This window comes from Galeopterus variegatus, unplaced genomic scaffold (assembly GCF_000696425.1).
Source record: "Galeopterus variegatus unplaced genomic scaffold, G_variegatus-3.0.2 Scaffold1732, whole genome shotgun sequence".
Classification (NCBI taxonomy): domain Eukaryota; kingdom Metazoa; phylum Chordata; class Mammalia; order Dermoptera; family Cynocephalidae; genus Galeopterus; species Galeopterus variegatus.
The window spans coordinates 217,770-218,589 of NW_007727843.1; the positions used below are offsets into that span (position 1 = coordinate 217,770).

Below are 820 nucleotides of genomic sequence, written 5' to 3' on the forward strand. Positions count from 1 at the left end.
GACCTTGGTGTTATAAGGCTGCGCTCTAACCAACTGAGCTCACCAGGCAGCCATGGCCATTAATATTTTAATTGTTATTATTATACAGCCTCTATTTCCCTTTAAAGGCTGCTCCCTTCTCCACCACCCTTAACTGTCCCCCAACCCCACTCCTGCCAGGCTGGATTCTGCTACCTACTCCCCGCTCCCAAAGCACTGGCCTCAACTCACTGGAGCCCCTCTCCCCCACCCATCCCTGCAGATGTTTGGCGACATGGACCAGGTGCGGATGACCTCAGAGGGCTCCGACTGCCGCTGCAAGTGCATCATGCGACCCCTGAGCAAGGACGCGTGCAGCCGCGTGCGCAGCGGGCGGGCGCGGGTGGAGGACTTCTACACGGTGGAGACCCTGAGCTCGGGGACCGACTGCCGCTGCTCCTGCACGGCGCCACCCTCTTCACTCAACCCCTGTGAGAACGAATGGAAGATGGAGAAACTCAAAAAGCAGGCGCCTGAGCTCCTCAAGGTAGACTGGGTGGGGTGGGGGCCGAGCGGGTGGCTGTTATGGGCTGATGCCGGGCTGGCTTTCCAGAGAAAAGCCCACACTCTGAAGCAGGTGCTGTTACCACCCCATTTCGCAGATGAGGAAACTGAGGCTCCTAGAGGGGAAGCCACTTCTTTTTTTTTTTTTTTTTTTTTTAAAAGATGACCGGGGGGCCGGCCCGGTGGTGCACTGGATAGTGCGCCACTTGGGAAGCGCGGCGGCACTCCCGCCCGAGGGTGAGGGTTCGGATCCCACACAGACCGGTTCCCGCTCACTGGCTGAGCGAGGCGTGGGGGC

General features: G+C 59.3%; 1 protein-coding gene across 1 annotated transcript in view; it reads left to right on the plus strand.

Moving 5' to 3' along the window:
* Window positions 1–241: 241 nt before the first annotated feature.
* The window catches only part of OLFML2A (olfactomedin-like 2A), an 18,186-nt gene continuing 17,607 nt past the window's right edge, over window positions 242–820 (plus strand). The window contains exon 1 of the mRNA XM_008578635.1: window positions 242–505. Within this exon, the coding sequence (XP_008576857.1) occupies window positions 242–505 (264 nt within the window). The remainder of the gene's footprint in view (window positions 506–820) is intronic.